Source organism: Engraulis encrasicolus, chromosome 19 (assembly GCF_034702125.1).
Source record: "Engraulis encrasicolus isolate BLACKSEA-1 chromosome 19, IST_EnEncr_1.0, whole genome shotgun sequence".
NCBI lineage: Eukaryota > Metazoa > Chordata > Actinopteri > Clupeiformes > Engraulidae > Engraulis > Engraulis encrasicolus.
In genome coordinates, this window is record NC_085875.1 from 22922578 (window position 1) to 22934615 (window position 12038).

General features: G+C 41.8%; 1 protein-coding gene across 3 annotated transcripts in view; it reads right to left on the reverse strand.

Annotated features, from left to right (window-relative positions):
* Window positions 1-12038, reverse strand: part of itsn2b (intersectin 2b) — a 79723-nt gene that overhangs the window by 14467 nt on the left and 53218 nt on the right. For all 3 annotated transcript variants that reach the window (XM_063183832.1, XM_063183833.1, XM_063183834.1), the window contains 5 exons: window positions 11917-12038; window positions 11086-11128; window positions 10478-10599; window positions 10094-10190; window positions 3623-3817 (listed from right to left, as the gene is read on the reverse strand). The exon at window positions 11917-12038 is cut by the window's right edge and continues 45 nt beyond it. In XM_063183832.1, the coding sequence (XP_063039902.1) occupies window positions 3623-3817; window positions 10094-10190; window positions 10478-10599; window positions 11086-11128; window positions 11917-12038 (579 nt within the window). The remainder of the gene's footprint in view (window positions 1-3622; window positions 3818-10093; window positions 10191-10477; window positions 10600-11085; window positions 11129-11916) is intronic.

The window sequence follows — 12038 nt, forward strand, 5'->3', positions numbered from 1 at the left end:
CCAGAAACTGTCACCTGAATATCTGTAAGTTGCTTTGGATAAAAATAGTTAGCTAAGGGTAGTGTAATATAGGGTAATGTCTTACCTATGGATGTCAGGCTTCCATTTTGATATTCCTGGACATTTCCAGCATCAGTACCATCCTCATTCTCATCCTCTTCCTCCTCCTCCTCATCATTTACACCACACAGCCTCATATAATCCTCCTCCTCATCCTCCTCCTCCTCCACATCCCACAGCCTCAGAAACAGCAGTCTTCTGCCCACCCGAACACTCATTCTGTCCGTCTACTTTGAATTCATCTCCGTTTATTTCCTCTCTTCTATCCGCATCTTCCCTTTTTCCTCTTCCCTCAATACCTCTACATTTTCCACCGTCTTTTTCCTCCTCTATCCCCCTCAACTATTCTTTCTTCTCCTTTACTCAACTAGAGCTCCATCTCCTTCTCCTCTCACCTTTCTTCTATCCACTCGTCTGTTTTTCAACCTATCTTTTTGCTCTCTTCTGCACTTCTACCCTTACACTGTGTAAGAATCTAGATCTGTTATTACCTCAAATACATGACCAAGTTTACAGCACTGGGAGATCAGAGCAGAGACTGGAAATATAAACACACTCTTAAGCCCAAACCTAGATAGCTGCCTGGTGTGCGTGTGTGTGTTCACGTGTGTACAGTATGCTGTAGGAGGCGATGGTGCTAGATAATGTCCTGGTGTTATTGTCACAGAAGACTTGTGGTTACCATGCTGCATGATTCAGTAACATTGTGTCTACGCATTAGATGGTGACTGTAAGTTTAGAAGTGCAGTGCAGAGTTTCCCCACAGCATTTCCGTTACTCAAGGAGGTCAGGGGTTAGTCAGTAATAGAGACACATGGCTATCATTATTGAAGAGGCTACCATAAGTTTTATATATCTTTTGATGAAACAACTTAAAAAATTACATTCACAAAAAATCTTTATAATTTCAGGGGACGTAGTAGTGAAGGTGGTAGCCAGATGTTTGTTGTCAAGGTGGGTGTCTTAACAACAAAGAGCTGGGGGGAAGCCTGCAGTGACCGTGTGGATTTACAACAAGCCAGAGATAAAACATTACACTGACCAGGAGTTTCTTTCAAAATGCCTTTAATGTCTATTTGTGTTGATAAATAAATGACACAATTAAAAGCCAGACGAATTAAGATTCAAAAAATATATTTTATACTATTAGTGTTTATATATTGTTCAGTACCACACACCCAGCCATAGCTTGCATAGCTTTCCATGAACTCCAAAATTCATTCATTAACTTTAAAACCATTCATTACCATTGACTTCAAAGACAACTCAGTTTGTTCACAGACTCATAACACCATATTGACAACAGAGATTAGTGTGTAGAGTAAATGCAGCATCTTAGGGTACATTCGAAAGTCACCTTGCAAAGAGGTCACCAAATACACACCTGGATTTAAATACACCACGGTATAGAGTGCAAGTCGTCAGGTAAAAGAAAAAAAATGGCTTACAAGTGCTGTGCTAAACTCAATTACATCATGTTTTCAAAATAAAAGCATACATAAAATATGTTAAAATATTTTGGTTACAATTATTTTACTGGTGTTTGTTTAATTTGTCGTGAAGCACCTCAAAACAAATCCAATTAATATTATTCATTACCATTCTGTAATTTCATTTCCAGCCAAACCCAAATGCAAATCTCATTTCTCTGACTGAAAAAACACGACAGAGGCAGAACCACTACCATGCAAGTTTATCTGTGAGTGTATAATCTACGACTGTACACTACCTGTTACAGGTAAACTGGAGCATGCAGCCAATCACAACACATTATTAAGGCACACCTGTGGCTGTGAGAACTGTAGCTGTGATACACCTGTTGTCATGGTGCTGTCAGAGAGAATACAGGAAGCGTATAATATACTATTTTTGGTAATGTGCATAATACTCACAAGCCTGATCAGCAGTCAGTGGCTACAGTAGAAGATACAAGGACTGCAATTATGCAAATGAGAAATGAAAATAAAATGAAAAACAAAAAACCTAAATTATGAATCACACCCCAAATGTTAAACAGCACTGTGGATTGGTGTCCGAAGTTCAGACAATCCACCAAGAGTTGTGCAGATTTCACGCATAGATTCAAGAAAAGAGCTCAGGAAGGAAAAATTCAACAGGTACCCACCCACCATCATGCTAGAAATCCCCACACCCATTTTTGTTCTTTACAGAAATATCAAATGAAGTATGCTGATGAAACTATCCCTAGCCCCACCTCATCATTCCTCAAAGGCCTGTTATACAGAATGCATTCAGATAACTCATTGGCCTCGTTTACATGAGACATTTAATTCAGAATGAACTCAATCTCATTCTGAATGAAGCTTAATTCCGCTGAAAAATCGTCATGTAAACACTTCACAATTCGGAATTAAATGGAAGTTCAATGCAAACTCGATGGAGCTATTTAATTCTGAATTATTAATTCGGAATTAAAGATGTCATGTAAACGTGGCCATTGTGAATGAATTCTATAGATGTACAGTGTAAATTGTACATGTGAACAGTGACAATATAAGGCATTTCATTCATCTACTAGTATTCTAGCTCTATTAAAATGTTAAAAGGTCAATGAGACACTGCAGTGCACACACACGGCCAGTAGGAACCACTGTTTTTAGGGAGCATTAGTGAATGCTTAAGCCTTTGATGGAGTGGGATGGGGTGCGGTAAGGACAGGGGAGGGGTAAGGAGGACAGGGGAGGGAGGTCAAAGTTAGCTCTTCAGCCCCAAAACTGGGAGAGGGGCTTGACCAAGGCACTGAGAGAGAGAGAGAGAGAGAGAGAGAGAGAGAAAGAGAGAAAGAGAGAGAGAGAGAGAGAGAGAGAGAGAGAGAGAGAGAGAGAGAGAGAGAGAGAGAGAGAGAGAGAAAGAGAGAAAGAGAGAAAGAGAAGAAGGAATGCTACCACCCTACAGAGATAAAAAGGGAGGAAGGCAAGGGAGAAAGCAAAAGAGAGGGAGAGCGAGAGAGAGAGAGACAGAGAGAGAGCAATAGAAGAAATGAAAAAGAGGTGCAGGAAAGAGAAAATATGCATAAGACGAGCAGACTAGGTAGATACTATGTATTGTCAGAAAACAGAAAAAAAACATTGGTCATTTTCGCTCAATTCAAAAATATGAAATATTAAATGAGAACCAAAATAATAATGATAACACGATCTTCCCTTCATAACTCAAACAGAATCGTAAAATCACCACAACGTTCGGTTGCCACCACCTATGGCCCTCTCGGATAAATATAACAACGATACTGCATGAGTAATCAATATGACCCTGCTAGCATAGTGCCATGTACCTTCATCACGTTAAAAAAAGAAAAGAAATTAAAATACCTCAAACCATTACTGTTCCTGTGGCATAAATACATTAATATAGTGTGTGTGTGTGTGTGTGTGTGTGTGTGTGTGTGTGTGTGTGTGTGTGTGTGTGTGTGTGTGTGTGTGTGTGTGTGTGTGTGTGTGTGTGTTTTATATGTTATTTTGTCAAAATGTAAATTTTGCAGTGTGTGTTTGGGGGTAGGGGGTTCTCTGAGAGATAACGGTTTCAGCAATGCTCTACTTACACTGCTGACTGGGGTCGGACTCGGCGGTGGTCATCTTGACGTAATTGGTCGGGAAGAGGCCCGTCACCCCGTTGATCTCCCCTCTCCACCAATCGGGATCGCTCTTGTCCAGCACGCTGATCAGCTGACTCTTGGAGAAGCTGAGCTCGTCCTGGTTGGCCGCCGTGTAGTCGTACATAGCAATGACTTGGCAAACTGAGGAAGTCAGCAACAACAACACAAGTCAGAGGAAAGAAAGACAGACGGTCACTGATTTGGTTTCTTGGCTGCCCAAGGATTGCTTTTTTATTTTTTTTTTTATTGGTATTTTTCACAGACAGCAGTAAATATTACACATTTTCATTATTGCAACAAAGTACAATATCAAAGTACAATCAATTCAGCTATCTGTTTTTTCCCTTTTTTAAACACTCTGAACACTAACCACACAACAAATACCACAAAACAAGGACAGTAAACAAGGAACAAAACACACACATAGAGAAAAAACAAAAAGCAAAAAACAAAAACAAAGTGCCTACATATATCAACAACAATTTACATTGACCTCTGCCCACACAGAGTACTGTAGTTATACAGGTACAGCTAAATAGCCTTATTTTCTAAATAGTTCAAATATGGCCCCCAAATCCGGTTAAACACTTCTTCTTTCCCCTTGACATTGAAGGTAACCCGCTCATACAAGGCAATCTTCGACATTAGTTCAGTCCATTCCTTAAATGAGCAAGGTGAAGATGACTTCCAGTGTCTCAAAATAATGCGACATCCTGATACAGTCGCCAGACGCACCCATAACTTGCATCTTTTTGTTGTTTGAATGTTTTCTGGCAACAAACCAAATAGACAGAGATAGATCTGTGATGCAGAAAGATCACACTGAAAAATAGAACTTAAAAACTTCACAATCCCATCCATAGTGCACAATTTTTTTCACATTCATACAACATGTGAATCAGCGTCCCAGTTTCTTTCTGACATTTCCAACATATATCACTGTCCATTAATTTCAGTTTGGTTAGTTTACTGGGGGTCCAGTACCTTCTGTGGAGCACTTTATATTGAATGAGCTGAGACTGTGTGTCTTGTGAACAGGTGTACCAAGATCCAACCAACCATTTCCATGTGTCTTCCGAAATTGGCGTGCCCAAGTCCTTTTCCCAACATAACCTCAGCCCCTCTAATTTGGGGGCTTGCGCTTCTCTAATAAGCCGGTAGAAGGTAGAGGCTTTTTTAAACCCAGGTTTCATAAAAACCTCCTGAAAGCCAGATGGAGGGTCTGGGACAGATTTCAGCTTAGCTTTGATACAATGAGACAGCTGGTAAATATTTCCAGTATTTCTTTTTTATCTAGGTTAAATATTCTTGTGTAATATCACTAAATGATTTAATCCCACTATCACCAAACACATCCCCCATTAGATTAAATACCGCATTTGGACCATGTATTCCACATAAATGTTTTTTTAACCAATTAACAATTTCTTATTGAACCAAATGGAAGCTTTGGTTGAAAGAAAAGGACAAATAATATGTTTGTAAGACCTTGCCCATGTTTCTTGTACAAAAGCCAAGACAGGATCATCATGGGGAGTCCTTCTTCCACTCTGGGTAAAAAAGTTCTCTAATGTACTTGGGGCCACAAGCCCTTCTTCCTTTTGTTCCATTTTCACCATGAAGGTCTCTCATTTGGGAAAGTGTAAAGTTTGTACCTTTTCGCTAACTGGGACAGAGAGAAGGCATAGTGGTACCATTCCACCTTGGACAAGGCTAACCCACCCTTATCTTTGGCAGCATATAGCTTCGATCTATTATTAAAGGCTGGCTTTTTACCTGCCCACACAAAAATGCTCCACAATTTTATTATACCGTTTATGCAGGCATTGTGTGGAAAGGTCAGAGGTAACATATGCATAACATACTGAATCTTTGGTTAAATAATCATCTTAACTAAGTTAATTCTACCCAGTATAGCCCAATTCTGTAGAAGAGATCCAATATTTTGTATAATTGGATCAATATTTTTATGCATAATTTTGTCCAAACCAGGGGTCAGTTTAATGCCCAGATATGTCATACCCATGGGCATCCAATTAAACTGCCATGAGCTCCTAATGGCAGGGGGGCATATTTTAGAAATAGGCATAGCTTCTGACTTTGACCAGTTAATGGTATAACCAGATATTTCAGAAAATGAATCAATAATTGAACACATAGACGGTACTGCCACAGCAGGATTACTTGAAATCAAAAGAATGTCGTCAGCATACAAAAAAAAAGTTTGTGTTGTTCTTGCCCCATATGTACTCCCTCTATATCTTTGCATTTCACGTAATGCAATAGCAAGGGGTCAAGAAATAAGGCAAAAATTAGTGGTGATAATGGTGAGCCCTGTCTAGTACCACGACTAAGATCAAAGGGTGGTGACATTATCCCATTCGTAAAAAAACAGTAGCCATAGGGGTCAGTATACCACTAACTTCAACCACTGCATAAACGACTGACCAAAAACCAAATTTTCTTAGTGTGTAGAACGATAGGTGTATTCAACTTTATTGTACGCTATCTCAGCGTCCAATGAGAAGGCCACAACAGGATCTGAGTTATTTCTGCTCTTTCAAAATATGTGCAATCTCCTTCGTAGATTGTCAGCTGAACATCTATGCTTCACAAAACCCACCTGATCCCCATGCACTAAGCTAGGAAGTACTTTCTCAAGCCTAATGGCTAGAACCTTGGATATATAATTTTTTCATCCACATTTATTATCAAAGAAATTGGGCGGTAATTACCACCAGCATTGAGGGTCTTCCCCTTTTTATGTAATATAACTGCTGACCTCATGCTAGGTGGCAATCTACCCTTCTCCAAAGCGTCTGTATACACTGTCAGAAGCCTAGGCGCCAGGTCTTCCATAAAAGATCTATAGAAAGCTGATGGAATCCATCATTACCAGGCGACTTGCCCAACCTCAGACTTCTGATAGCCTTTTTTATTTCTATTAAAGTAAGCTCTTGTTCTAACCCTGTTTTTTGCTCTCTTGTTAAAGTTGGTGTTTTAATTGATGAAAAGAATTATGAGAATCTTGGTTCCTCTACAGGTCCATTAGAGGTGAATAATTTCTTATAAAACGTAGTAAAATCCTCATTGATAATCGTTTTATCAGTGGTCAGTGCCTTATTATCATCTTTGAAAATGGAGGGAATCAGGTTATATTAGACTGTATTTGACGTACTCTATGCGCTAGTAGTTTTGCCATTTGCTTTTTTTCACCCTGTTCAAAATATTTCTGATTCAGACGAAACATAGCGTGTTCAACTGTCTTCTGTAATATGCTATTTAGATACAATTTCAATTTAATTAATTTATTCCACACTTCTTTCTCTGGGTCCGCTATGCGTTGTTTTTCAAGAACCTTAATATCCTGTTCTAGTTTCAACAATTCCTCTCTCTGGGCTTTTTTCATCAAGGAACCATAGTGAATAAGACAACCCCTTATACATGCTTTGAAAGCATCCCAGGTAAGGCCAATATGTCCAATAGACCCTTCATTACACTCCCAAAATTCCCTCATTTTCATCCTTACATACTCACAGAAGTTCTTATTATGTAAGAGTGAACTAAGACACCACCTACGTGAAGATGAAACTTTTTCCTTGCTAGACAAGAGGAGCTCAACTGGGGGCATGATCAGTTACCCACAATATTCCCAATAGAAGACCCCATAGTCTGACCCCACCAATGATCGGATATGAGGAAATAGTAGTCTATCCTAGAATATGTGGAATGTGGATGCGAGAAGAATGTATAGTCACGTTCTTGTGGATGAAGTACTCTCCATATATCCACTAATGCCAGTTCATCTGACACACATCCAAAGCAGTACATACAGGATCATGTATTTGCTTGGGCTTTGAGGATTTATCTAACCATAAATCTCTGACCTGGTTAAAATCAACCTCCACAGATAATATCTGAATTCCCAATGTTGCGTATTAAACTGCAAATTTCGTGGGAAAAAAATTCAGGTTGAGAGGAATTAGGGGCATAAATATTTACCATAGTCATCCTCTGACCCTCAAGTGCCGCGTCTAATATTACCCATCTACCCTCTATATCCGCAAAGTGTTTGAAAACCTGGACATCAAAGTTTTTTCTGATCAGTATAACCACGCCTCTTTTTCTACTATTGAATGTACTAAAGTACCTGGCCCAGCCAGTCTCTGAAGTAAGTTTCCTGAAGTAGAGCAATGTCCGTCTTCTTCTGTTTTAAATAAGTCAGGACGTTCTTCCTTTTAACAACATTGTGACACCCTGCTATATTACATGACACTATTTTACACACTGTCATGGAGGCTCTTTACCCACAATATAGCACACGGCATTCTCTGTTCAAACCCTTATTACCACAGTACAGTATTTTAGAAAAAGTCCCAGAGGTCAGTATGCATTCAAACACAACAAAAAAGTAGGCACAAACATAAAAAAACACAAACAAACAAAAATGACCAAACCGCTGGGTAGAACTAAACCCAACATAACAAAGGTTCAGCAGGCCCGTAGCACTCGTTGGTCCCGTTTGGCCACACCCCTGCTCGCTCGTTCCTCCTCTCCCTCTCAATCCATGACATATCCGTGTCAAAAAAAATGTATCACAACCCACTCGTCAAATTATTCTAACGTCTCGGCTATTAGCCTAGCTTAAGTAACCATCCTGAAAATAAATTCCCTGCTGTATGTCGTTTTCAAGCCAATAGGCAATACTTTTCCTCCATTTAAAAATAAAATAATAATAAGCAGTAAAGCTGCAGCAGGGAAAAATATGCGACTCAATTATTACCTGTCATTGTTTTACATCACCTATTAGATTAGGTAGGTAGGCCTATCAGTCTCTTCAGTATCTGACGGCGCCTGATCTCTGTTCTCCTCCTCTATTTCGACTGGCGGCAGTCCATGATGAATCGTTTTGCTTCTGCTGGACTGGAGAACTGGAGTTACTTGTTGTTCACGGAGAAAGTCATGACGGCGGGGAAAAACCGCAGCGCATAGGTAGAATCTTGCGCTGTTTTCAGTAAGGTGCGCACCCCATCAAAACTTCTTCCTCTTATCCAAGATCTCTGGCGCGTATTCCTGAACTGGCGCACACTCGCATGTCTCTCAGACAATCTTCTTCTTTTTTCTAGCTGCAGCCAGAACACATGACTTTCCTTTATCCTTAAGAAAGCGGATGATGATGATGTGTCGTGGTTGAGCATCCTCCTCGGTGGATTTAGGGCCGACGCGATGTATCCTGTCAATTTCAAAGAGTGCGTCTTCCGCCTCAATTTGCAGCGCCTCAGACAGAAAGGTTTTCACACACCCCTCTAAATCAGAGCTCTCTGTCCCTTCCTTCATGCCTGAAATTCTAACATTAACCATTTTGGGTGGCGTCGGGGAAAAGCCTCGAGGGTCGTCAGCTTTTTTTTCTTGCAAGCGGCGGTTTCTGTTTCTCCAATTCACTCCTGATTGTGCTCGCCTTGCCCTCCTCATCCTCCAGGCGGGAGAGATTCTCGTCTCGGGCCTCGTCCATCCATCCTACCCCCAAGGGCTGTCACCGTTTCACTCAAACTCTCGATACCACTTTTCACTACAGTCATGTCGTTAGCTAACTGCTCCAGAAGAGATCTTATAGCAGTGAGTTCACCAGCAACATTGTCTTTCGATGGGCTTTTAGATTCAACATGTGGTTCCGCCATCTTCGATGAAGTTTTAGCCGGCAACGTTTGTGTAGGTTTCCCTCGCGACGAAGTTGGCTGGTTCCGTGTAAAATAATGACTTTGATGACTCATTACAATGTAATAACGCTACTTAACTCTGAATATTATAAAATTATCGACGTTATATGCATATAATCGAGGATTTGGGGAATCCCGAGCTCCGCTCTGGTTTAAGCAGCCATCCTGGCTGCCCAAGGATTGCTAATAAAAACACCTTGCCAATGTCATGAAAGTCGCACAATATTCACATGGAATGGAAAAATGAAGCAACTTTTAATGTGCTACAGACAAAAAGAAACTAAATCAGGAGAAGAAAAACAACTTTTTTGGGGGGGGCATACTTGCCTGGAAATGCATGGCAGGTGGCGTGTGTGTGTGTGTGTGTGTGTGTGTGTGTGTGTGTGTGTGTGTGTGTGTGTGTGTGTGTGTCTGTCTGTCTGTCTGTCTGTCTGTCTGTCTGTCTGTCTGTCTGTCTGTCTGTCTGTCTGTCTGTCTGTCTGTCTGTCTGTCTGTCTGTCTGTCTGTCTGTCTGTCTGTCTGTCTGTCTGTCTGTCTGTCTGTCTGTCTGTCTGTCTGTCTGTCTGTCTGTCTGTCTGTGTGTGTGTGTGTGTGTGTGTGTGTGTGTGTGTGTGTGTGTGTGTGTGTGTGTGTGTGTGTGTGTGTGTGTGTGTGTGTGTGTGTGTGTGTGTGTGTGTGTGTGTGTGTGTGTACATCTTACCTACTGCAGGTGCCGGGGTGGACTTGCCACTGTTGGAGCCAAGCACCTTGACATGAGAGGCAGGGAACCAGCCCTTCTGCCTCTTCTTACCCCTGGCCTGAAAAGACACAGCGCACACACAGCAACAAAGATATCACACACTCATCCAAACAGGCACGCAGCAACACAGAGGTCACACACTCTTCCATATACGCACAAATAGTCGCATAGTCCCTGGTCTACAACACAAAGCAATACAGTGTCACACAGGTAACCGAACATACACATAGAGAGGTACAGCCGCACATGACATAACACAGAGATACACATAGAGAGGTACAGCCGCACAGAAATCACATAGAAACATAGGTGTCACATAGGTCAAATATAGTGTATCCCCCTCACCTGCAGTTCCCCGAGCCACCAGCCGGTGGTGTCCTTGCTGTGGATGACGATGAGCTGGCCGGGGGCCACAGTCAGCTGCTCTGCACCACTGGACGTGTAGGCCATAGTCACCTGGGCTATCTCTATATGAGCAGTTGGGGGGGCCAAGAGAAGGTGTGTGAGAGCGAGTGTGTGAAAGAGAGAGTGTGTGTGTGTGTGTGTGTGTGTGTGTGTGTGTGTGTGTGTGTGTGTGTGTGTGTGTGTGTGTGTGTGTGTGTGTGTGTGTGTGTGTGTGTGTGTGTGTGTGTGTGTGTGTGTGTGTGTGTGTGTGTGTGCTTGACCAAAGTATAGTCTGTCTATCCAAGTGCAAAACAAAATAGTCATGCATTAGGTGACTGTGTCCTATGAGAATTCTATTCACTGTGTTTTTATCAATACAGATCTGATTGGACTTGGAGAATGAAAGTCGTGCAGAGAAAACAGAGTGAAGATTGGGTTCTATATCGTTCCTCCTGACCGCCAGAGGCGGTGCTTACAGCACATGGATATCCATGTGCTGTAAGCACCGCCTCTGGCGGTCATCCGGAACTCATAGAACCGTGGTTATATACATAACCTTCGTTTGTTACCTTTCTTTTTAGACTGCCCAAGCTTCCCTGAGATGCTGGAGGTCTGGTCAAAATATTATTAAAAACACACAATCAGGAGACACAGAGAGACAATCACATTGACAGACAGCAGTTACACCTACTGTATACATTTTCTTGACAGTACATTATATGAGTTACTCAAGTAGCATCATGACTGTAGTGTGTACAGTAGTTGGAGAGGGTGAGGGTTATGACTAGCGCATGTATACGAGTATGGTTGGAGATATGGATGGAGTATGTGACTGGTTGGACGAGAGATTCTGTTATTATTTACAGCACATCAGCTTTATTGAGCTTGACATACAGTAGTTAAAAGGGGGTTATGACTAGTACAAAAATGATTATCACAATTACTTGGCTTAAAGTTTGTATGATCTTAGTAATTAATCACAATTATTTAACAACAACATTTTGGCTAGTGTTTTTATTTACATCTGCCACTTTGGGCTTGAGGCAGTTGAAAGGAAAGACTCCGCAGCAGTCCCCTAAGCAGTAGGGGTGGGGAGGTACGTATGTCTACTACAGCACATGTGTATGTGTGTGTTTATGCGTGCGAATGTTGTTGTCATTTACGCCGGCCTCCTTGGGCTTGAGGCAGTTGAAAAGAAAGACTCAGTAGCAGTCCCCTTTGCAGGGGGGTGGGGAGGTACGCCTACAGCGTGCGTGTGTGTGTGTGTGTGTGTGTGTGTGTGTGTGTGTGTGTGTGTGTGTGTGTGTGTGTGTGTGTGTGTGTGTGTGTGTGTGTGTGTGTGTGTGTGTGTGTGTGTGTGTGTGTGCGTGCGTGTGTGTGATATGGGTGTTACTATTTACATCGGCCTCCTTGGGCTTGACGTAGTTGAAGGGGAATACTCCGTAGCGTTCCCCTATGCAGCCCCTCCACCACTCCCCCTCCTTCTCCGTCACCAGGATGGAGTCCCCAGCACTGAACGTCA